Source organism: Eumetopias jubatus, unplaced genomic scaffold (assembly GCF_037043125.1).
Source record: "Eumetopias jubatus isolate StellerSeaLion01/CBP00866 unplaced genomic scaffold, mEumJub1_p1.0 scaffold_15, whole genome shotgun sequence".
Classification (NCBI taxonomy): Eukaryota; Metazoa; Chordata; class Mammalia; order Carnivora; family Otariidae; genus Eumetopias; species Eumetopias jubatus.
The window spans coordinates 6,694,674-6,717,233 of NW_028274821.1; the positions used below are offsets into that span (position 1 = coordinate 6,694,674).

At 47.9% G+C, this 22,560-nt stretch overlaps 1 protein-coding gene across 2 annotated transcripts in view; it reads right to left on the bottom strand.

Annotated features, from left to right (window-relative positions):
* Positions 1-8,262: 8,262 nt before the first annotated feature.
* RCL1 (RNA terminal phosphate cyclase like 1) overlaps positions 8,263-22,560 on the bottom strand; it is a 62,430-nt gene continuing 48,132 nt past the window's right edge. For both annotated transcript variants that reach the window (XM_028117401.2, XM_028117402.1), the window contains exons 8-9: positions 18,149-18,252; positions 8,263-9,009 (exon numbers count right to left, since the gene is read on the bottom strand). In XM_028117401.2, coding sequence (XP_027973202.1) covers positions 8,859-9,009; positions 18,149-18,252 — 255 coding nt within the window. In that variant the 3' untranslated portion in view covers positions 8,263-8,858. The remainder of the gene's footprint in view (positions 9,010-18,148; positions 18,253-22,560) is intronic.

A 22,560-nucleotide genomic window follows, 5' to 3' on the forward strand; every position in this document is an offset into this window, starting at 1 on the left:
TAAAAATGAATAAATAAATCTTTTTAAAAAAGAATGAATTCAGTAATGCTTTACACAATGAATTTATATATTATTCATAAAAGCTGTAGTGCTTAACATTTGGAAAGAGAGTCATACGAGACTGCGCCAGTTCTATTAGGTGTTCAATGTCCACGGTCCTTTTGGGGCCAAGGATTCCTGGCAAACGGATTAGACAAGTAGCACAGCCCATGAGGCACTGGGGCCGCCCACCCACTGCTGTTCTCCCCGGAGTGCCCCTGGTTTTGCCAAAGCTGTTTTCTTGGTATTGTTAACAGAGGCGCTGGCCGCACGCTCCTTCAGCCTGAGGTACGGCTGTCTTCCACGTCCCTCCCCACCCCTCTTCTTCAGGTAGGTGGACAGGAAGTTCAAGTTCTGTTCGCTACCTCCTACTCTGGGTCAAATTCAGGGCTCTGGTCGAACCTTTGCTGTTCTTTCACCTTCTGAACTCCCAAAGACAAAACTCAGGACTGTAAACAGCACCCACTCACGTTGTCAGGAGCTGCAAAAGTTTATCGTTGACGTACAGATCAGCTGCTTTAGAAAGCACCCACGTAAGTTCTACATTTTAGAGAACACCCTCAGGGAGTACACGGGCAGGCTCTTTCCTGGAGAGCCCATTAGCAGAGGAGCAGGGCTGGCAGGGGCTTGTTTTAAGTGCAAGAGTCCCCTTTTCTTTTTTCTTTTTAGGAGTCTCCTTTTATAAGCCCCCTTGAAAAGCCCAAGCCTTCTCCCCATTCCTAGGTCTACTGCCTCAAAAACACTATCTTCCATCTGCTAGTAGGTGATGCCCCCATCAGAGTTCTTTCAAAATCCAGATGTTTGGGAGCTCAGGCTGGCCCTAAGAGTACCACCAACCATTTCTCCATGGTCCCCCCATTCCCTGACCTATTACCAAGACTTGGGCTAATCAGCCACAAGGCTCTGGCACTCTCCCTGGACCCCCAGTCAGAACTTCTACACACATCTTCTGACCTCTTCTTCCTGAGAGCTCATGAGCTCTACTGCCATGTTAAGGTTCTGAGCCAAGAAGTAAGGAACTGTCAATGCAAACCTCAAGAAACCAGGGACACCGCAATTATGACAGGATGGGAAAAAAGTCCCCACCTATCCCCCTACTTGACCCTTGTAATTCTTCAAAGCCCAGACAGGAAGAAAAGATGGTACAGGGATGGGTGGGGCTGGCAGTTGCTGCTTTGAAGCTCATGTGTGAGGGTGACTGACACAGTAAGTTTGGGGCAAGGGTTAGACATGACTCTGGATTTCCCACCAGGTTCCCCAAACTGCTCGCCTTCTCACAAATACTCCAATCAAGAATGGAAGAGCTGAAGCCAAGATGTCCACAAACAGATGAATGGATAAAGAAGAGGTGGTATACACACACACACACACACACACACACACACACACACACACACACACACACACACACATGGAATATTATGCAGCCATCAAAAGGAATGAAATCTTGCCATTTGCAATGACATGGATGGAACTGGAGGGTGTTATGCTGAGCGAAAAAAGTCAATTAGAGAAAGACATGTATCATATGATCTCACTGATATGAGGAATTCTTAATCTCAGGAAACAAACTGAGGGTTGGTGGAGTGGTGGGGGGTGGGAGGGATGGGGTGGCTGGGTGATGGACATTGGGGAGGGTATGTGCTATGGTGAGCGCTGTGAAGTGTGCAAGACTGATGAATCACAGATCTGTACCTCTGAAACAAATAATACATTATATGTTAAAAAAAAAAAAAGATAGTAAGAAGGGAAAAATGAAGGGGGGTAAATCGGAGGGAGAGACAAACCATGAGAGACTATGGACTCTGAGAAACTGAGGGTTCTAGAGGGGATGGGGTGGGGGAATGGGTTAGCCTGGTGATGGGTATTAAGGAGGGCACGTATTGCATGGAGCACTGGGTGTTATATGCAAACAATGAATCATGGAACACTACATGAAAAACTAATGATGTAATGTATGGTGAGTAACATAAAAAAAAAAAAAAAGAATGGAAGAGTTGATCTTTTCCTAAAAAATATCCTAAAAAAATACCAGAAGACCAGGAACACCCAAAGTATGATCTGCAGAATAAAAGCACTATGTGTTATATATATATATATAGTTTTTTGGGGGGGGCAGGTATGGAGAGTCCCATGGTCAAGTCAGCTTGAAAAGTGGTAGGATGAACAAAGACAGTTTCAACTGCAGGACTTTGCAGAGCCTTTGCTAAGTTAATGCACACTGTGATGCTCAAACCCGAGCTGGAGATTATAGCAATGTCTACACCTCTAACAATCCTTTCCAGAGGAAGCAGCTGATGATGCTAGTGTACCATACAGCATGCTCTGGAAAGTGCTACAGTGGACCAGATCTGGTCAATCAAACAATCAAAACATTGTGTAGTCAAGAGAGGGAGACACAACTCGGAGGGATTTTTTTTTTTATTTTTTTTTTTTTTTAGTATTGGGCAGAGACAGTCTCTCTGTCCACCATGGTTGCTGAGAGAATAGAATATTCAAGAGCATGCCTGCAGGAGGAGGACAGCACTGAAGAAAGCAGGCTGAGGTGGGAGAGAGCTGAATTCTAACGACATCGTAGCTCCTCGGGTGGGTCTGGTGTACGCAGTAGCTCTAGGATCCAACAGCTCTGTGGCAGAGCCCGCCTTTTCAGTTCACCCTGACTGGACAGATCCTAGCACTCTGCGTTGGAACAAGGTGAACTTCATGGAGATGCCTGCAGGCCCTCTTTTAAACTCCAATATTTGTCATGGGGCAGTTTGACCCCAAGCCCACACAGGTGCCACCATCTCATCTCTGGCCTTCTAGCTGAGCACATCCACGTACCAGATGTTAAAGATAAATCCTGTGACTCATCCTGATGCTAACCTGTTAGGCTGAAGCCTGCTTTGAACCTTCACCAGGGACCAACAGCTAGCATTTAGTACATCACCATTATGTTTAAGAAGTCTTCTCTCTCCTAGGGTAGATGGTAGACAATTCCCATACTGCAGGTGAGGAAATGAGCCTCAGATGCAGGCCCTGCCCAAAGCCACACATCAGCTAACACAGCTAGGGTTCACACAGGACTCATTCCTACTTCTGTGTTAGTTGCCCAACACTCTACTGAAACTCGAGAAACCAAAAGCTTTCCTCAGAAATTACTGAATTAATCTTTTTAAAAAATAAAGGCTTTCAGGGCACCTGGGTGGCTCAGTTATGCGTCTGCCTTCAGCTCACGTCACGATCCCAAGGGCCTGGGATCGAGCCCTGCGTCAGGCTCCCTGCTCAGCGGGGAGTCCGCTGCTCCCTCTACACCTTGCCCCTGTTTGTGATCTCCCTCTCCCTCTCTCAAATAAATAAAGTATTTTAAAAAATAAAGGCTTTCAAAAATAACTTTAAAATCATAGCCATATCAAACCTTAAAAGATGAACTCACTCCATCCCATCTCACAGGTTGACAGGGGGTACAATTCAGGAACAAATGACTGAGGGTGGTGAGTGCCAAGGGGAGGCCCCGGGGTCTGTGAGAACATCCAGCTGGGGATGCATCATGGGGCGGGGTCCCCCTCAGGAACTGCTGAGGCTTTCCGTCTAAGGGGGCGGCTCAGGGACAGGGGAGAGCTCCCACAACTTTTTACTTTCTAGGCCTCTTAGGAAGAGCATTATCAAACCACACGTATTAAAATGTAGCCACATCATAATTTCTGAAGCTTTTTATAATTTTGTCTTTTAAATGGCTTAGGGAGCCAGCAACTCCCTTAAAAGATGATTAGCGATGGTTCCTTGGCAGTCATGTCTGCTTAGAAACACTTGTGAAGAAAGAAACTCTCATCTATGTTGTTCTCAATATTGAACAATGAAGCAAGGAAATGTTTCATTCTGTGGATATTTAATAATTTTTGCTCTTTTCCTTGCATAATTTGGAGCCAGGATTTTTTTTTCCCGGTATTTTTCAAACATTTCCATTGGTTCTTCAAAGCTTACAGATCTTAGGCAAGACGACTTTAATGGCCTAACAGGTAAAATCGCAGGAAGGTCAAAACAGAGTGTGAAACCGACAGAGGAGTATGTAGAAAAAGTCCAGAACCAAGGGAACTCAGCATTTAAAACAGCCTGAGGTAAGCTATCACAACCTGAAGTTGGATCCCTCCACGTAGCATGCCAGGCACCATTTGAAAATATATGGTCCCCACCAATGTCTTTCCTTGAAGACCTATGAAGAGCTTCAGGATGTTCTACCACACCCCTTCCTTTAGGGCATCATCTGCTCCCCAAGACCCGTTGCCCAAATGGACACCAGTGAGTCCAGCAGCAGGGCCAACCACTTTCATGGCTGTGGCGACAGGGTATTCAAGGAGTGGACACTCAAGATGTGTCTCCTTGCTGGGCTGGTTCCTTATCCTTTGTCTTTGAGCTGGCCTCTGATTTCTAGAAATTCATAGGTTTGAGTATAACATTTCCTAAATGGTAGCAGACATTATTAACAAATTAATCAATCTGAATATTTTTGGGTGCAAAGCTCTTTTAGAAGGTTGGGAATGGGGAGGAAACAGAAACAGAGTGTTCTGAGACTTCAGGGAAAATATCTTGATATTTATAAAACAAAAGCTCACACCAACTAACCTACCTGCTGCCCCAAATAAACATACAGGAGATTAGGGAAGGGCTGGCGGGATAAGCAGGCAACGGTGGGCATCTTTCTGATTTTTTTTTTGGCACCATCTCACACATCGACCTCAATTCCACAGAGGAAACCAAGTGTGGGGACGTAAATTATTTAATGTCATAACAGCTGGTCAGCAGCCAAGCTGAATCAGAAAGCAAGCTGCGCCTCCCTTACCTCCTGAGATTACCATCACCTCCCCTTCAGACCCAGTGGAAGGGTCCCAGCAGAGCAGGATCCACATCCAGAACCACCAGCATCAGAAGGACCAGGAAGAGAGGGAGTGGCCCATCTGCCAAAACTCTGACCTGGTCTGGTCAACAGGGCTGACCCCGAGCCTGGGCTCAGGTTTGGGGTCAGACTATCTGGCAGGTGGGGCCAAATATGTCAAGGAATTAGAGCAGTCCCCGACAAAATGAAAGCTTTTATTTGCTTGAGAAAAGGAGTGATGTGGCTTGACCTCTGTAAGATGCCAAACACTGATAAATTATTTCACTCGAATGGCCTCTTAGACCTAGTCAACTCGAGTCCAAAAAGACTCGGCTTGCCTATTGACATTCCCATTAACCATTAGTCCTTGTGAAGAACAAGCTAGGGTGGTCTGATAGTGGATACTCTGACCGAGCTCAAGCTGCTTCTCATCCACCCTGGAGTCAGGTGAGGAACAACGGAGATGTGGGTGGGGCATCTGGTCCGTGGTGCTGCTTCCCTATTCATCACAGACTGGCTAACATTGCCCACACTGGTACATCCACAGCCCTCCAACAAAGTACCAACAGGCAAAGCCAATGGAACCCCACATCCTAATCCTCACACCATGCCCAAAGCCCCCAGTAAATCCATTTCATCAGCCCACCTTGGTCCCTGACCTCACTCAGGTGAGTCCCACCCACACCTTAGGCATGGCCAACCCTGTGGGAAATTCCTTATTTCCCTGGTGTTTCCTTCTCTCCATCTACCTTTGATCTTACCCACTTCTTCCAGACTCCTCTACTCCATCCTGACTACTTCCGAAGGTTCCACTCAGCATAAAACTATCTGCCACCATGGGCCTCACTGAGGAGGCTCCCAAAACAAAAGACCTAGCAGGAAATGGCCACCTCATGGGGTTTTGTTGTCCAGTGACAATGAGAAGACAGGCACCATGATGCAAGTTAAGCTTTGGGGTGTTCTTGTTGGGTCTGTAATCAGTGATGTCCTTCACCACTTCTTTTCATAAAAGATTAAAAACCAACCATGAGGTTCAGTTGGCCTATGAGGGCAATTTGGATTTCCACAGAGCCTCCTGTTACTCTTTCCCCATCAGTATGGTATGCTGCAATATCCTGGCTTGCTCCCACCCCTTATCAACTGCCTTGATGAATACCGTAAAGTAATTATGATCAAGGAGGCTGGCTGGTGTTTACACAGAATGTAGTTGAAGGGTGTTGAAAGACAGAAGTAGGTAGATGACAGAAAGGCAAAAAGCAATGTTCTGCCATGACCCCTAATAAGGTCACCGGTGCATATGCCCTTAACAACAACAACAAAAAAATCACTAGCGTCACTGAATTCAGAATGGTCTGTTTCTGTCCAACAGACAGGGAACAGAAAAACCAAGATAGAAAATCAAGCCTAAAATGCTAAAATCTCTCCTCAAACTACCCCAGGGGCAGCTGGACCAACCAGGAGCGAATCTAAGAACAAGGCAGAACCTGGAGGGGCCCAATGTCAAAGACAGACCAGCCACCTGCACAGAATGGCTTCTGCCCAGTGAACGGTATTGCTTCTCAAGGGCATCTGAGAAGGGGCTGGGAGCACGCTGTATAAATAAGTATTACATTTCTCCTCCTTTGGCAACATCATCACCACTACCAGATATTTCCATTGCAGAAGGAGGGCTGGAAACACTGGACCCTCCCGTGTTCACAGCAGGGAGCAGCACACACCCCTTCTACTGTTCGCAATGATCCGCCTGGAGTCCACATGCCACCCGAAACTGACCAACAATACCATTTCCAGAGCTTGCCACAACAGATAGAAAGCCCCTAAGGACAGTATCTCTCGTGTCCAAAGCAACGTGGCCCCTTCATTCTGATATTAATCATGGGCAGATCTGGGTTCAAACGTCAGCAGCAGTAAATAAGACAGCGACAGCATGTGTGGTAGGCAGAATTCTCAGATGGCCATCCAAGATTCCCGGCCCCCGGCTATTCAAACACAAACTCAGGTACTGTTGTGATCAGGGGACCTTCAAATAGAGAGATTATCCAAGTAAGACAGAAGGCATTTAAAAGCAATTAAAGCCAGGAGTTTTCTTCAGCTGGTACCACAAGAAAAAGTCAGAGTCAAAGTGCGAGAATGACTGGATGCAACAGGATTCAATGTACCACTGCTGGCTTGAAGTCAGAGGGAACCAAGTTACAAGCAATCCAGGCCGTCTCTATAAGCTGAAAGGCGTCCCCAGCTGACAGCCGGCCAGAAACAGGAATTCCAGTCCTAGAACCTGAATTCTGCCAACAACCTGAATGAGCTAGAAGCTCATTCTTTGCCAGAGCCCAGCCCAGCTGACACCCTGACATCAGCCTTGTGAGACTCTAAGCAGAGAATCCAGCCAAGCCCACCAGAACCTCCAATCTACGTAACTGTGAGAGGGTACATAGGTATTGTTCTCAGATGCTAAGTTTGTGTTCATCTCTTACGCAAAACACAAAACTAATAGTTACGTGAAGTTCTCAGTAAGTGGAATGCCATGGTTCAAAATGGCCTGGCTCTCTGCAATGTTAGGCTGAAATCTCCACAACTTCCCACACCCTGAGTCATGAGAGCGCAGACTTTCTCCGGTCCCTTTTCCCCAAAAAATAAAAGGGCACAAAGATTAGGGAGGCAAAGACCTTTACTTACTTCAAACTAGCCACCGCCCCCAGACGGAGAATACCATTTGAAATCCTCATAGGAAGAATTATCTTTCCTTTCCTACCAACTGCAGCCGCATACACATACCAAATGTAGACTGTGAGTTGTCAGGGGCGACCCACCATGGGCTGAGTGATCCTGCATGTTCTTGCTCAGGAGGCCCTTCCCTGGGCCCTTTCTCCTAATGGTGTTCACAGCAAGCAGCCGAGGGATGCAGTAATGTCCCCATCTGGAAGAAAGAGCAGGCTTGCTGGAGAGGTGCAGTCCCCGAGCGTGCAGACTCCTTGGCCGCGAGGCAAACCCACTGCATGCTCAGCATCTCCTTTCCCCTCCCCCCCCACATCATCACTGTGGGACTTGGGGGACAGGGGAAACCGATACAAACATGAGGCTCATGCTGTTCGCTGTGCTCTAGGTAACGACGTTCTCTGTCTCTGACCCAAGATCTGCAGGTCTTCCGCTAGCATCCACAAAACAGTAATAATCTGACTTCGTAGCTTGCGAGCAGGGTCCAATTCCAGACTCTGACACTATTACATGCAGCACTTTAAATCAGGAGATGTAATGTCTTTACATTATAAATTTCAAAGGGATAAAATACCCTTTGTGAATTTTCTTAAGAATATAATAAAACCTACATCGCAGAGCTACTATGAGGATAAAGAAAACGTACCGCACACGTTAGATAGAGAAAATATCCAGTAACTTTAATTGACCCCTGCCCTCCCCAGGCACTCCTCGCCCCACATACACATACGATGAGCCAGACGGGGGGTAGCACCTGCCTCCATGATGTCAGTCCATTCAGAAGACGAGGGACAAATGAGCTTCACAGACCAATTCTGACATGTGTGGAGCAGTGCACTCCACCCTGTATTATCTCACTTAATCCCTACACAGAAACCGAGGCTCAAAGCAGTCAGTCCTCACAGGAGGAACGGTAACAGACTCCATACGACAGGAGCCCAGGGATGCAGATGTGAGGCTGTTTTAGCAGCACAACTGTATCCTGAAGGCACACTCTTCATCCAGGTGAGCCAAGGGAGCGCTCATCATGACTGGGCCTCCTGAGGAATGTCCGGGCCACTGCAGAAGTGGCTAGAAACCACATGATACAGAGATGTCTTTTATTTAAATATTGATTTTTTTTTTAATGGAAAGTTAAGAAATCCTTGATGCAGAAGCATATCCTGTCCTGGATGAATGTGGACTTGGTCCCTCTGGGTGTCCGTGGCAGCTTCTGCTTTGTCGGTAGGCGCTGGGGCCTTATCTGGTGATAGTCTCACTTGAGGGTCTTGCTAAGGTTGGAGAAACCAATGCCAACACAGGTCATCAGCACTTTATCCCCACCCTTGAGTTCTTCACCACAGGGCTTGGTTTCAATTTTAAACATAATCTGGAAAAAACTCTTCAAATGCCGCAAAAACTCTATCCTAAAAAGGAAAAGACAAAAAAACAAAAAACGAGGGAGGAGTGAAAAAGGAATTCTATTTTCAAAGGAAGTTCTCCTTCCCCCATCTAGAACCCAAGGCTTTACTTTCACAGATCAAGAATATCTAAAATTAAGAACGTCTCAATCAAAGTTCATTAAATAGTATTTATTAACAGCCTGCCACTTTCCAAAGCGGATCTGGACAGCCTATAGAGATGCACACAATACAAGATAAATTAAATAGATTTTGTAAAGGTCTGAGGTTAGTACATGACACGTAAGTCATCAGGCCCTACAGTTTGAGTGGACATAAATACAGCATTAGTCTTTGAGCAGCTCTTGCAAAGAGAGAAACATGGACTCCCATGACTCACAGCATCATAACATAAAACCAAGCAGATACCAGAATAGAGAAGTCTCTCTCTCCATTCCTCAACCTCAATATAACCTTTCCATTCACTCAACACACATTTACTGAGTGTGTACTAGGTACCAAGCACTGTTCTTGGTGCTGGGGATGCTGTAGTCAACACAAAAATCCCTTCTCTCATGAAGCTGTCAATGTAGTAGGGTAGACAAGTTAAATACTCCTTAAAAGTACTATGGAAATTTAAATAAACAAGGCAAAGGTGTGGGAATAAATATGGGTATAACAATATTTGTGTTTATATGACAGGCCATATTAAACAAGATGGCCAAGTAGGAGCTCACAGTAAATGTGACAAGGGGTTTCACAGGGCTGTTTCTTGTCATCTCCTTTAAGACAGAATGATGGCTTCGTCCCAACAGTACCTTGGGAACGGCAATTCCATGGAAGAATCATTGTACAGGTAAGCAGAATTCTGCTGGTCTGCCCCAGCAGATTCACCATCTCCCCAGGTGGCCCGACCAGAAGACTCACCTGGAGAGTTCATTAAACACACAAGTTCCTGAAGGTTCTATTCAACTAACAACTGGTAGGGAGCAAGGGTCCACATGGTAGAGCCTGGAAGCATAGGCCAACACAAAGACAGCCCCTCCCCACCCTTTACAGGCCATGTCTCCTCAGTGCACAGGGGCCAGAATTCTACTGTTAACAGGGATCCCTGGTGATTCTTTTTTTTAAAGATTTTATTTATCTATTTGACAGAGAGAAAGCGAGCACAAGCAGGAGGAGTGGCAGAGGGAGAGGGAGAAGCAGGCTCCCGGCCGAGCAGGGAGCCCGATGAGGGGCTCAATCCCAGGACCCTGGGATCATGACCTGAGCCGAAGGCAGACGCTTAACGACTGAGCCACCCAGGCGCCCCTGGTGAACTGATTTTCAGGGGCACCAAGATAATTCAATGGGGAAAGAATTATCTTTCAACAAATGCTGCTGGAACAGCTCCACATGCAGAAAGATGAAGTTGGGCCCTTTCCTCACATCATACACAAAAATTAACTCAAAATGGATTAACAACCTCAACTTAAAGGCTAACGCATGAAACTCACAGAATAAAACACAGGAGAAAATCTTCATGATCTTGGGCTGGACACTGGTTTCTTAAATACAACACCAAAAGCAGAGTGATAAAAGAAAAAACAGACAAACTGGACTTCATCAAAATTAAAATCTTTTGTGCATCAACAGACACTATCAAGAAAGTGAAAAGACAACTCCCAGGTTGGAAAAAGAAGTATTTGCAAATCATGTATCTGGTAAGAGTTTGGTATTGAGAATATAAAGAACTCTTACAACTCAGTAATAAAAAAAAACAAATAATCCAAGATGGGCAAAGGATCTGAATAGACATTTCTCCAAAGACATACAAACAGCTAATAAGCACATGAAAAGAAACTCAACATCGTCAGTCATTAGGGAAACGAAAATCAAAACGACTAGGAGGTCCCATTCCACACCCCCACAGAGTAGCTACAATCAAAAAGAGAGACCTCACAGGTCTGGGCGAGGATGTGAAGCAATCAGACGCCTCAATACTGTCGACTGCAATGTTAATACGGTGTGGCCCTGCGGAAAACAGTCTGGCAGTTAAATCTCAAGTAAAGACTTACCATATGATCCAGTAATTCCCCTCTTAGGTACAGGCACAAGAGAAAGGAAACATACACCCCCACAAAAGCTTGACACTAATGTTTGTGATAACATTATTCATAACAGCCAAGAAAGGAGAACAACCCAAATGCCCATCAACTGATGAATGGATACAAAATGCAGGGTGTCCGTACAGTGGGAGTATTATTCAGCCTTGAAAAGGAGTGGAGAACTGACCCACGCTACAGCATGCATGAACTGTGAAAACACTGTGCTCAGTCCAAGAAGCCAGTCACGAAAAACCACATACTATATGAGTCTACTTGTATGAAATGTCCAGAACGGGCAAATTACAGAGGCAGAAAGCAGATTAGCGGTTGCTCAGGCCTGAGGGGGTGGGAGGAGGAGGAAGGCCAGGGGACACCCGTGAATAGGCGAAGGGTTTCTTTGTGTGGTGGTGAACACATTCTAAAATTATGGTTACTCCGAAACTGGGGTTATGGTCACACAACTTTGGGAATATACTAAAAACCACTGAATTGTACACTTTATTTTTTTAAAGATTTATTTATTTTAGAGAGGGAGAGCACAAGTGCAGTGCCCGTGCCTGCGGGGGAGGGGCAGAGGAAGACAATCCTGAGCAGACTCCCCCCCAAGAGTGCGGAGCCTGAGGCGGGGCTCGATCTCACGACCCTGAGCCAAAACCAAGAGTCGTACGCGTAACTGACTGAGCCAGCCAGGCGCCCTGAATTGTACACTTTAAAAGGGTAAACTGTGTGGTATGTGAATTATATCTCAATACAGCTGTTCAAAATGAATAAATACACGATACTTGTGAAATTCAGAAGTAGTGGGCCCGGCTCCCACCCTCACGCGGTATATACCCGGATGAGCGCAAAGCCTACTGCGGTGAATTTCGCACCCCCCGTCCTTCCATCCTTCAACCTACAAGGGAGAGGAAAGGGGGCAGCACAACTCCTCGGCCGGTCTGGCCAACACGACCAGCACATCAGGGACGAAGAGAAGAAACAGGAACTACCCTGCAAAGTAGCGCTGGTGCGTGGGGCACGCTCGCACAAAAGTCCCTCGCTTCTCTGCTCTCTCTTCATCTCCATCTTTCAAGTAACATCCCATCTGGCAAGTCTCCTAGGAAAGCTTCCTCGGCCAGCAAGCTGTGTGGTTTCCACGGCGCTCCTGGCTCTGCTCACAGTGCCTAATTAATGCTCCGTAGAGCTGTCTCGCAACTGCCCGCGCCCCCTTTGGCAGAGCACCTCCCGGGCAGAGACCGAGCCTGCTGCGGAAACCCATTCTCCCTGCCGGGCGCTCGACCAGCTGCTCGGCCATGAGGCACTGAAGGGACGGGGGGTTTGACCAGTGACGCCCCCATTCTCAGCAGGGAAGGGAAGCCCGTTCCGGCCGTGCTGGCTTCCCTGTCTTCCTCACCAACTGAAATGTTCTGTTTCGTGCTCTCTGTCCGAGCCCCACCGTGTCCCCCACCCTGTCCTAGGAGAGAAAACAAACACATCGAACCCACAGATAAACAGTCGACATCTGCGGGCAGCGCTTCCAGCCGGCAGCAAGGCACAGCGCCAGCCGTCTCACCCACTCGTCTGTGCTCTGGGGAGAAAACGGCCTGTCCTGTCGCTGCCTGGGCTCTAGCACAGCCCGGGGCGCGCGCGGCTCCCAGCGCCGCCCCGGCCAGTCGTGCTGGGAATCGCTGGGCTGGGCTGGAAAACCCAGATGCCCCCGGCAGCTGGCAGAACCCCCAAGGGGCCTCCGGGCGCCCCCGAGCTCCTGGAGAAGGACGGAGAAACACAGGCTTGAGTGTGCAGGCCCACACGTTTGTAGCCTTTGGAATGGCTAACAAAAGCAAAGTTGGTTTCCACGTTCTACAGGATGTTCTGCCAGCCCTGCTGCCTGTCTGAAGGGGCTGAGGGGAGGTTTCAGAATGTCCTCCCCCCTCCAGCCGGGTCTCCAGAAGCCGAGAAATAACCACAGACAATGTGAAATCCTAACCGTCTGCTGAAGGAATTCAACAAGTCACACCCACGCTGACCTGCGCCCTTCCCCACGTGTAGCTCTGCGCCGCTGCGCCCGTGCCTCCCGGTGCAGGACGCCCGCCCCTCTCTCTCCCCAGCACCACACTGTGGACTCCCACCTCTTGGACACGAGCACAGGGCCACACGGGAGAGGAGCTGTGGCACACTGACAGCCGCTCTGCCCCCTGGGGGGCACGGTGACCACCTGCACAGAGTAACGGGCCGCTCTGCAGACCGACCATTTTAGACAACTGGAATTCTTTCTATTACAACTCCTGTGTGAAGGATTTGAATTCCTGACTTAGACAACTGTATGGTGAGCCATTGGGCTCCTTGCTCAGCGGGGCTCCATCCCAGGACCCCGGGATCATGACCCGAGCCGAAGGCAGACGCTCAACCGACTGAGCCACCCAGGCGCCCCTGTAGTGAGAGCTTTCTTGTTGTTCAGGAAAAAGTGAGGATTTATTTTTGGAAAAAACAAAACCAAAAACAACAATACTTTTGTAGAAAAATACTTTTCTATGAAAGCCTCCGGTCCATCTGACAAACTTTCAGAGACTTCTGGAGCACAGAGATCATTTTTCCTGTGTATTTTCAAAGGGTGGGTTGTTCCCACCACCGTTGGTCAAAAGGTGAAGGCCACTGGGCTCATGGGCACCTGCCCACTGAACCCCAACTGCCTGGGACTTGCCAGGTGGCCCGCCCCACCCCTTAAACACCACCCCAGGGGGGTACCAGGATCACGGGAGAGCCCTCTGTCCAGGAGCTCCACAGACACAAAACCCGACAGCGGGTCCTGCCTTCTGTTCCACCAAGTCACTTCGCTATTACGGTTACCTGCTTCTCAGGCCTAAGGTGCTGCTCTGGAAGTTGAAGGGAAAGTTTCAGGGGCAGGAAGAGCATCTGTTCAGTGGGACCCCATAGTCATCACACACCAGCTTTTAAAAAATACACGGGTGGTGCTTTTTCTGCCCAACAGTGGCTTTCCCGAAGCCCGCTGACTTCGGTTCCAAGGATGAATGCTCACGGCGAGGCCCCCGCCCAGCTCGGCAGAGGCCCCACATCTCCCCCAGCCTGACTCTCTCCTCCCTGCAGCCTTTGTAAGTGAATTTAACTACTTCTCTCTTTTCACCTGAAGAGTAAGGATGTCCCTGACTTTTCCCACACGCCAAATACATTCTGGGGTACAAACGGCATAAGAGAAGGGACGGGGCTTTGCAGGACTTCCAGCACTCGGTAGAGGTAAGGTGGAGCAGGCCGCACTAGCTTGCAGAGAGCAGGTAAGCCACTGAGCCCAAAGCGCCGGGTGCTCTCTCATTTGGCCTCATGCTGCGGTGCTTCAGACTGGGGGAGCCCACTGCCCCGATCAGTCTGTGCGAACAAGGACACTGGGCTCTCACTAACCCCCAGCACTTCACACGCAGTGGAAAGAGGTCATTTATTAAAGTGAGGGGGGAAAAAAAAAACAAAATGGCATGGTTTATTTTAGACTTCTAACTAAAGATAGAAGGAGATCATTTTACAGCAGATTTTGGAATGAGGACTCTCTGAAAAGATGCAGCAGGGCACCTGGCCTCAGGCAGGGAGGTGCCTGGGGCCCAGCGATGTGGACAGAATCCCAGCTCTTACACAAGAGCACAGTGCATGAGGGAAGCAGGGACTCTGGATGAGACTGTCTCCGTCAGAACCCCACTGGCTGACCTGTGTGCCCCCACAGGACAGGATTCCACCTCTCCAGCCTCAACCCCTTCACCTGTAAAATGGAGGATAAAGAGTACCTACCTGCCTTTATCGCCCCCATAGGGTCATCATGAAAACTACATGAGTTCGCATTTTAAAGCACCTAAAACAACATCTGGACAACAGTAAACACTGTTAAGTGTTCATTAGATAAACCGACCCTACAGAATTCTTGGAATCACAAATAAGACATGTGTGCTGTTTAGTAACATGACTGCAGGAGGTCGGTCATAATGAATACAGATTTAGAGATAGCTGAGCAGACAATTTACAGTGACTTCAGGCTTGAGAACACCCGAAGCAAGTTTCCGAGGCCTCCTGGTGTCCAAAAAGACCTTACCGAGACACTGGACTTCCCAGGCTGAGGGGACGCCCAGGCACAAACCTCAGCTTCTGGCATGGACTGAGCTCCGTGAGGCATACTGCACGGCTGGAAGGGCTGAGTACCTGACCTCATTCAAGCCTCACTCCATCTCCACAAACCCATGACTTCAGGACCATTCACTGTCTACTGATGAGACAAGATGCTCAGGGTGCTCAGTGCCTGGTCCATGGTCTCCCAAGCTCCGGGGCAGAGCCAGACCTGAAATCCAGGTAGGCAGGACTCTGATACCTGTGCACACACAGAATGCAACATGCTCTGGAGACCGCAGCCTCCAATCATGAACAATTTCCGAAAATGCTAAGATGCTCATTAATATTTATTTTTCTTGCTGTTCACCCTGCCTTTAAATAAGGTGTAAATCCTTCCCTAAATTCTAAAGTTAAGCTTTTTGAGGGGAAGGCAGAACCACTGTCACCAACTCTAACCATCTAAAACTCAATAAATTCAATAGAAATAGATTCTACACATACTAGCATGCCATTTAATACTATTTTATTCTACTGGGAAAAAAAATCTCTCTGGCCTTCCTAAGAATTTCACACATATAGACTTACTTTCTCAAGTAACACAGAAAACCACCAACAGCAATCTCCTGAAGTGAGACAGAGGGAAAAGGAAAAGAAAGGAAGAACATTGAGACCCTTATTTTCCAGAAAGGATTTGAAAGCAACACTGCACGAAAAAAACATCCTCCTTAATCCCAGTGCTCTGTAAACAGACATTTGAAAAGCTATTTATAAAAATCAAAATGTACAAAGTGCCAGAATACATTTCTTTAAACCAAGGAGGGCCTTGCTTCTGGTTTTCGTTAAAAATCAGGTTTCAGAAAACAAATTTTTATGACTTTATCTGCTCATAAAAGTAAGTGTGACAGTTTGATCTCAAAAGCTCTTGACTCTGACTAGGATAAACGGCTCCCCCCCCCAAGTATGATCTTCCTGATTGTGGATTTTGTCCCTTTTCACCCTTAACTGTTCACAAATACAATGTTAACTTCGCTTATTGGGTCCCTCAAGGACACAGTTCTTCCCACCTTTGCCCCTTCATTACTTTGGGCCACTGGAGCCTTCCATGAGGAAAACGGGTCCCAATCAGATACAGCTTCCAAAAATAAACTCCCTAATCCCCACCTTTATGCTAGTTTACCAAAATGAAGGCAGGCTGTCCCCTCCCTGACCTGAAGCCCTGGGAGGCAGGTAATCCAGAGGACAAATGTCTTGTAAGGCCTAGCCCCAAGTCTCAAAACACGTGATTTTGCAATCTGTCCAACTCCTCTAAAGCTCCATTCAGAGCAGACCACTTTGTTTTCCCAGGAGATGTTACAATTTTAGGCAAGGTCTCTGGAAAACAGGACATTGCAATTAATGTCTGGCGAGGAGTGAGTCAAGGAGACCAGGACACAGGGACTTTTAAAAATGCCCAGTCACATCTTGACCACCTCCACAGGGGCTGCTGACGTGAAAAGATTATAAAGGGCCTGGAGCCAAACTAAAAGAACAAAAAAAATCTCCAAAAGCAAAAAAGAAAAAAAAAACTGTGACAGAAAAATAAAAATATACATTCCATTTTTCACATAATGTTCTGCCAAACCCCATGCCCCATGACGGCACACATTTCTAGACACAGCATCACGCTACACGAGCAAGTCAGGCCCGCGACTGCCCCGGAGCGGAGGCCGGGAAGCCGCGAGAGCCGCCAACCAACCGAAGGGGGCCGCGGCGGGTCCAGACTATCGGCCGCTGCCAGCAAATTCTCCACGGGAAGCAAATCTCTGCACTCGGGGTGCTGAACTCCCAGCCCTGACCCGCTCTTGAATTGCCGGTGTTACAAAGTCTATCTTAGTATTGTTGATTCCTGGTGTCAGAGTGCCATTTACTCAAGTTCCGGTTTCCTGTGCTGTGAAATACTTTACACGAGCTATCGGGAGATAGTGTGGTCCTCACCACCCTCCTGCTTATCAGTCTTCCCCCTCTGTTAACAGAATGTACTCTTCTTGCATCTCCTTGTTTCAAAACAATCTCCCACCAGCAATCCAAAAAAAAAAAAAAAAAAAAAAAGCCTCCATAAGAATCTCCTCCAGTCTCCTGGTCTCCCCAGTCGTGGCAGAGCGTGCCCCTCTCCCAATGTGATGGCACCACCATTCTTCAGTTATCACAGTACTGTACCTTTCAGATATACAGCATCGGTACCATGATAACCGAAAAAGGACAGTTCAGTCTCGTATCTACCTGAGCATCTCCACCCCCACGAGGCCCACCCACAGATGACCAGGTAACGATGTTAGGTAGATATGCGAGTGCGCGCGCACACACACACACACACACACACACACACACACACGTCAGTGCTCAGAGGCTGTTACTATCAATAGGAAATGCTTCTCCTCTGCTGTGTATCATTTAAGTCTTGTTTATCATTAAGTCTGAGCTGCTCTTTCTGCCTCAGTGGTCAACTTCCAATGACACCCATGGCCTCAAACTCACCTCTCTAATTTCCCCACTAGTCCAGCGGCAGGACTATGAACTTTGCCTCCTCGTTCATCTTTCCAGCCAGCTCACACCCTATCGTCTTGGACAAAAAGATAGTCCTCTTGGCCACAGCGAAGGAAGAGGGGGATTTAAAAAAAACTAACAACAAAATCCAAGCTGTAACAGAACCAGGAGTTTACCTCCAAAATGGAAACAAAATCTAAATCTTAAAGCACAGACAAGAGAACAGCCCAGTATTTGTCACGTAACTCTGATGACCTGAGAACGACAGACGGGAATGGTGAAGCTACAAGAAAGAATGGGAAGCAAGATCCTTGTTAAACACCAGGTTTAGGGTGACAGGCTCTGGTTCCCTATGCATCTGCAAAAGCCGGGCTTCACAGAGACGAGCTGTGTGGCGCACAACACCTGTGTCGTTCTGGGCCATTGGAAGACTAAACCGGCCAGCGCGGTAAGGCTGAAGGGCAAGGACTCACGTGTAGGGAGACAGCGGTCCGAGCAGGACTTTGGAAACATCCTGCTGTCCGAGGGTCATGAGCAACAGAGCCAGGCTCTGGTTGGTCGAGTCCACACATCCACCCTGTAAACACAAACACCTTAAAGATTAATCATTGTACCAACCAGAAAATGGAAAACCAACAAAACGAGGGAAGGAAAACCACAGACACCCAGAGGATCAGAACCACAGAAGAGCAGACTACAAAGTTCAAGCAGTAACAAAATAGAGGGCAGGTCTTTGAGGAGTTACCCTTACACCAGCTGACTCTAGGGAGTGAAAGTTAACAGTTAATAAAAACAACCGTAATCGCAGAGACTATGCGAATGAATAGACACTCAGCCGTATCTAGGGAAAAATGAAAGCCTGCCTTTGGAAGGAAAGAAGAGGCAGGGCATACAAGCAAAAACCCCTAATCAGCTCTAGGCAATGTGGAGTTAATTACCTAGGGCTATGTGAACGCCGCCTCGGTTCCGGAGCTAATCTGACGTGAACAGTCACCTTCCCCGGGTCTCACCTATGCACACATTCTGTTACACTCAGATACTGCTGGCCCGTTCCAGGAGCCTCTCAGCTCTCTCCCTGTGTGTGCCTTAGCACTGGAGAACTACTGCGATCAGTCCGTCTCCCGTCACTGCTTGCTTAAGCATTACTCCCCGCCACTTTCCCTTCCTTCTCCTCCACAGCAGAACACAGCTGCTTTGGTTGTCTTCCTTCTTTCATTCTTGAATTTCTCCACTGTTTCTGCCATTTTGCATCTGCCGATGCATGCATTACAGCTGTTGACATCTGTGCCCTTCAAAGCGTCTTTACTTCTCATCATACTTCCTGGGAGAACTTGATTTACAACAATTCAAACTTACATCATGCACAGTGAAAGCAGGATGACCCCGGGTCTCTACGTATTTTGTAAGAATCAAGGTGAGACACCCCGTTTCTGAGTGCAGGTCTCCCGGACTGTGATCGGAACGGGTAGCCCCCCCACTGCTGCTTCTGTGGCTGCACCCTGTCCTCTCGGAGTGTGTGCAGTGTAGGGAGTAAGTCAGTGCTCAGGTGCGGACACCCGTTCTCTGCTGCTGGACTTCATCTGGGACCACGGAGTCAGAATATAAGGGGGTTTATGCTACGGCTATAGCCTTTATGAAAACCTACTGCTGCCCCCAAACTGCCAGAGATATTATAGGACAGTGTTTATCTCGTTTAGCAAATCTTAGGACAAGAAGAGTTACAGCTTATATATTTCCATCTAAAAAGGACAACCTGACCCCTGAGGAAGAGGAGGCCCAACAACACTAACTCTGCCTTACAGAACTTGTTCCCTCTCCTAACTGCCTAAAATTAAACTGTTCTCCTCCATCTCTCCTTCTTATCATTGTGCTGCTTTTCTACCATCCTCACTGCTAGACTTCTACTATGTGCTGGAGCGACATTTTGGTGTGATCACTGTGTTATGTGCACTGTGTGCACAGGACACCACGGAGGGAGTAGTGGAGGCATCCCCAAGGCACAGGCTGCAGTCCTTGTACTAAGTGGCTTCGCTCTTACTGCGGCGATGAGAAAGGAGCAGGAACAGAGACAATTCAGGCGGAGCCAGCACTGTGCATTCATCGGGGGCTGTGGGCACTGGGGCTGCCAAGGCGGGCGGGGGAGGGCAGTCACCCAGCTGGAACCAGAGGGAGACTTTGGGGACAGGTACCTGAGAGGTGGCCCCAGAGCAGGAGGACAGGGCAAAGAGGGCCCAGGGCCAGCAAGGAGCAGCCAGAAAGTGGCTGCACGCTGTGCAGACGGATGAGAAACGGTCGGGAGAAGGGGCAGGACAGACTGAGGCAGGGATTTTCTAACCAGGCCAAGGGTTTTGACTTTACCGTGGGAAAGTGAGAAGCTGGAGAAGGTCTCTGAACGCAGGAGTGGAAAGATGAGATCAGTGTCTCAGGGTAAGAGATGTTCGAGAGGTTGGGTGGGAGGGAGGAGAAGCAGATGGGGCAACAGAAGATGAGTGAGAAAGGCAGTTCCAGGGAGCCTGCCACAGAATCAAGGGGGCTCAGTCACCGAGGAGACACAGATGGAACGAGAGATCAGAGAAGAGCATGAAAACGTTGATAAAAAATAAGCTGTACCCTCAAAGGGATGGATTTTTATTACTCATTTAAACCCTGTCACATCACACACCTATAAAAAATGATTCATAGGGTCTCCTGGGTGGCTCAGTCAGTTAAGCGTCCGACTCTTGATTTCGGCTCAGGTCATGATCTCAGGGTCATGAGACCGAGGCGAGCCGAGCCCCCGCGACGGGCTCTGCACTCAGCAGGGAGTCTGCTTGTCCCTCAGCTCCCCCTCCCACCCCCTCCTTGCACACACACTCACTCTCGGATAAATAAAATCTTAAAAATAATTATTCATAAAAGCATAAAGCACTTTCATCCTTTTAAAACTTAAAGATCCTAGACGTATATACAAAAGAGGTTTTCTTAGTGATTAAAAACAAAGGCAGAAAACCTGGTCCAGGCATAAGAAAATGGTATAAAATAGAACTTAACTGGAGTGTAGAGAAGAAATAAAATAACCAAATCCAGATTGCATGTCTTCTCTCTTGTGGACTGATGGGCTGGCTGCGCTTTTACCTAGAGGCTTATGATCCACTATTTACGGGGATACAAAATGCACAGTCCAGCTGTGCCTGTGGGCTCCCCCTGGGCTATTCTGTGACTCGATGCTTCCAATGCCCCCAGGTCTGCAGGAAAGAGACAGAGCGTCCCCCACAGTCAGGAAGAGGGCCTGCCAGCCCCCACAGGACCCAGGAAGGGACACCTGCACACGTCAACAGGGGCTGGAGGATGCACGTAAAACACACAGGCTTTCCTCACACAAGCCTAGACGACAAACTTCCTGAACTAAGTAACGGGCAGCGCAAGCAAGATCTTGATCATTATTCCCAGCTTCCAGTTACCACCTGTCTTTCAAAAATCACCGAATTAAAAAAAAAAAAAAAAATCACTAAATTTAGCACCAACCATTGGGCTGATTTAGCAACAAAAGAGCTGAGGCCAGACCCTGACCACACTCTTTTTGGAGGATTTCAACTGACACGGTGCTTCCTTCCTCCACTACTTCCCAGCTGAACGGTGAGTACAGGGACATACAGGGACAGAGGCACTTCACTGAAGACACAGTTACAGGTTTCTCTGGCTTCATCTTAATTAGGGGGACATGAAATAAAGCCATTTAGGACCTGGAAATCCTACTGGAAATCCTAATTAACTCTGAAACAGTTCATTCTTACTTGTTTCACCTTGTGACCAATAACATTTTCAAGAATGCTGACTTGGATCAGGGGAGTAGACTGTTTATAAGCTGTTTTCCTTAACGAGGCCTGTACAGGGTTCCCATGACCCAGCCATCACCTTACCACCGTGATCAATGACAGTGGCAAAAGGAAGAAGTGAATGAAAAAAAAAAATCACCACTGTACCCGCCTTACTGGTTTTATTTCGCTGGGCTCACATGTGATTTTTGTTGCTTTCAACAGGGTAAAACTTCCCTGGGAGACTCCAGGAAGGACCCACAGGGAGGTCTAGTAACTGAGAATAAATACACAAATACGGAGATGAAAGGCTCCTGAGCTAGACAGAAAAGACAGTTGACAAACACTGTACACCATCTAGTAGCAAACCACCCAGAGTATAGTTCTCACCAGTGCTCAGTTTAAGAACGTGGGGCCTCGCCTACACAGTGGAGAAGTGAACATCCCTCAAAGCCTGAACTGGATTCTGCATTTCAAGGGCAAAGTTTCAGCTTCCAGATTTGGAACCAAGGTGAAAGATAGTGCAGAAAAACAGAAACCTTGGAGGTGCATTTGTGACTCTCATCTAACCAAGCTTATGGGATCTTAAAGAATATTTTCAGGCAGCTTCATCTTATTTTCTCCTGCCGTCATTCTTCCTTCCCTTCCAATTTCTTCCTTGCTTCTTTCAGGTCAGCTCCACTGCCTTTAGGACACAGTAAATGTCTGTGTGCATGTGCATGCAGAGAATACTCTGGCAATTGGAAGGACAGGCTGGTGTGGGACACAGCAGAGCTGCGGAAGCAAAACGGCAACTGGTAAAGTTCTGTCTTTCACTGCATTCTAATCTTTCCAAGCCCCTACTGTGCGCCGACGCAGGTCTACCTTCCCCAGACAGCATTCTGTGCTCCACAGCACATTGCAAAACCTAGCCCATCGATACGATTTTCTACCTGAATTGTCACATACAATTCCAGATTTCCGGCTTCTCTTGAAAAAGCTGAGAACAGCGAGCCCCTGCTACGCTACAGCAGGGACTCGAGGAGCTGAGAGGGTGCTGCATCGGTCAGGGCAGTGTGTGCTCTTCAACTGGCCAATCACCACCAAACCGG